Source organism: Arachis stenosperma, chromosome 7 (assembly GCF_014773155.1).
Source record: "Arachis stenosperma cultivar V10309 chromosome 7, arast.V10309.gnm1.PFL2, whole genome shotgun sequence".
NCBI lineage: Eukaryota > Viridiplantae > Streptophyta > Magnoliopsida > Fabales > Fabaceae > Arachis > Arachis stenosperma.
This window is the reverse complement of record NC_080383.1, coordinates 64,474,941-64,477,813: the sequence shown is the minus strand read 5'-3', so window position 1 is coordinate 64,477,813 and position 2,873 is coordinate 64,474,941. Positions and strand designations below refer to the sequence as shown.

The 2,873-nt window shown below is 36.0% G+C and overlaps 1 protein-coding gene across 1 annotated transcript; it reads left to right on the top strand.

Annotated features, from left to right (window-relative positions):
- The first annotated feature begins 1,247 nt into the window (after positions 1-1,247).
- LOC130939449 (protein LONGIFOLIA 1-like) lies at positions 1,248-2,228 on the top strand. Its single transcript, XM_057867553.1, has 3 exons — positions 1,248-1,389; positions 1,469-1,622; positions 1,723-2,228. The coding sequence occupies exons 1-3, from the start codon at positions 1,294-1,296 to the stop codon at positions 2,193-2,195; spliced, it is 723 nt and encodes a 240-aa protein (XP_057723536.1). The 5' UTR covers positions 1,248-1,293; the 3' UTR covers positions 2,196-2,228.
- Positions 2,229-2,873: the final 645 nt, after the last annotated feature.

Here is a 2,873-nt window from a genome sequence, read left to right as displayed (position 1 = left end):
AGCTAAGCAATGAACAGTGTTGTCTTCTGCAGCAAGCACTTTCCATGCTATGGCTTGTTCATATGAAACATGCCTCCCCATTGTTGACATGCATATTCCAGCTGGTAGATAAGCATAACCCTGATACAAGAACACACATTCACCATTTTTTTAATAGGGAAGTGTAGTTTGCAACAAGAAAATGCAATAACAATGTGAAACAACATAGTTTCCATCTTTTATTTTCTATTTTCCATATATTATATTCTCAAGATTTGCGAAGAAAAAACTAAACGACAAAAATAAAATCTTAGGGTGCATTTAGTTTGCTTTTCATTTCAAGTGTTTTCTGTTTTCAAAATTTCAGAAATTAAAAGGAAAAACAGGCTGTGAAAACAAAAATCGGTTTTTTATTATTTTCACTGTTTTCTCTATTTTCTTAAAATCCTACAATAGTAACTGTTATTGGGAAGAGACATATTACTATTAGGCCTTTTTCCCAAAAAGAAATACCAACTATAATGCTTCAATGGGTCTAATCCTAGAATCATTTAACAAAAATATGAACTTACCTATAACTCTGGCAGATCTTTGTATCTCTACCTGTCTCCTCTAGAGAACACTATCTATGTGATTTATGGAGATGGCAGAGTAACATGGCCACATTTATAGAGAACATGGCTTACATCCTTGTAATCGATGTTGATAACTGCAAAATTGACACTTTGCTAACATACTTGGTACCTTGTTGCACAAGACCAAGGATAACCCCTTTGAAGTTGCCTAAATCTGTCAATAGCAGAGGCATTGTCACCAAAGAAATGACTAATGGCAAATCAGGCCACATCAAGTTTTCTACCAATGATCCCAAAGATGGAAGATTGCTTGACAATATTGAAAGTCAAACAGCAAAAGGAACCAGTTCAACAAATCCTTTTAGTCAACGCTTCCATTCTGCAGATAAGAGTAACATGAAGAAAACTTCAAAATTAATGCAAGCCTCAAAAGTCCCTCAGGTCATCAATGGAGAGGACACCAATAACTCCAGCCATACAGCAGAGACTAGAAGCCCAAGAGTACAAAATAAGTTTGGTTTTGAGAAGCATTCACCTACAAACCAATCATCAGAGTCCAAAAGTAAAAGAAGACAACACAAGCAATCATCAGAGTCATTGTCCCTAAGTTCCACCCCTAAAGCAAAAAGTTTGTACCTTGCAGCAAAGAAATGAAGGCTTCAGCAAGATCCGATGTCAAAAGAGGAACTTTAAGCATCAAGTTGATGTTATTTCCTCCAATGTTGACAGCAACAGAAGCATGGATTCTCACCGTGACATAGAGGGCACCCAAGCTGATCATTCTGAAAGCAACAACAACATTTCCATTCAACAGGTGACTCACATGAATCAAAATGTAAGTATTTCTTCCTCCCATTATACAATGGTTGCCCATAAGCATAAAGTACTAGGTTTAATATTCTTTCATTGATCAGACTGCTACAAAGGAGCTAAGCAAGGAAAGTGCTATGGCCATGATAACAGTTACTTCAGAACAACAAAGTCCAGTTTCTGTTCTTGATCTGCAATTTTACAGTGAAGACCCACCTTCTCCAATCAAAAAGAAGACAGAAATCTCAAAAGATTTAGGTATATTCTACACTTAAGTTTTCGTGATATTCACATAAAATCATCTATAGGAAAGGAGTTTGGATTACATTTTAACTCTTTCATATTTATATTTCTACAGATGAAGCTTTAGCCACTCCTGATAACATAGGGCATGCATTGGACCTTCCTCTTTCATTCAATAACACAAAGGCCAACTTCAGCAATGGAACCAGTGATGATGACCTTCAAACTCAGAATTTGGATAAAGTTCTTTGGCAAAATGACGATAATGGCGAGAAATTCACCAATTGCAGAGAGAGAAAAGATTCTGACCGTAAATACATAGCAGAAATATTGCTCGCATCAGGGCTGCTCAGTAGCCCCAGCTTAATCCAGGCAGTTCATTCACCAGGTCACCTGATAAACCCAAAGTTGTTCTTTGCACTTGAACTATTGAAGACAAACAAGCTGCAGTTCAATATGAAGCACAATGCTGGGAAGATTCTTAGGATAAATAATCTTGAAGAAATGCAAAGAAAACTCATATTTGATGTTGTCAATGAGATTCTAGTACAAAAAATTAGTGCCTTAATATATGTATATTTTGGCTAAAAAATAAGTTTGAGATTCTTAATATGCAAGGAAACAGGCAAGCACTGTTTATAAGCCTAAACCAGTACAAGTGATGTGATGATAAATAAATATTTGAGCCTTAATCATTTAAAGAACCTTTACAACTCATGAAACAGCTTGAGTTATATGAGAAAGTGGCAAGAAATTTAACTTTGTTAACCAAAATATCATATAATAAAGCACTCTCAATCATTTTTAACTATGTCACATCACAAGAATGGACATTGGATAGGACCCAGCCAAGTTAAAGGCCACAGGATGCATACCTTTGCAATGGAAACAATAAGATCAATGTCCTGCAGGAATGCAGAACGTGTAATATGCCAGCCATTATCAACACGCTGTAACATGGTTACCGTGTCCATCGGGTTCTGGATAATTGAGTGATAGTTAGGAGCATCTTCGTCTGAGACTGGATAATGGAAGAGATTATATCGCTTGTCATATAATATCCTGCCACAGAAACAGAAGAGACAAAATCAGAGAGCCAGAGAGAGAAGCTTTATGTGTTCAATTAAATATGACAATGGCCCAAGTGAAGCCAAGAGTTCATGAATTTAAAACATATTAGTTGCACTTGTCTTACTTGCAATGCTTATTCGTCACATACTCACATCAGTTATATCAATTTAAAACAATTTATAGATATTTTGGTTG

Excerpts from the sequence above, each read along its gene's own strand:
- LOC130939449 (XM_057867553.1), top strand. The coding sequence starts at position 1,294 with ATGGATTCTCACCGTGACATAGAGGGCACCCAAGCTGATCATTCTGAA. Across the intron at positions 1,390-1,468 it reads TGACTCACATGAATCAAAAT|ACTGCTACAAAGGAGCTAAG; the intron begins GTAAGTATTTCT and ends TTCATTGATCAG. Across the intron at positions 1,623-1,722 it reads AGAAATCTCAAAAGATTTAG|ATGAAGCTTTAGCCACTCCT; the intron begins GTATATTCTACA and ends ATATTTCTACAG.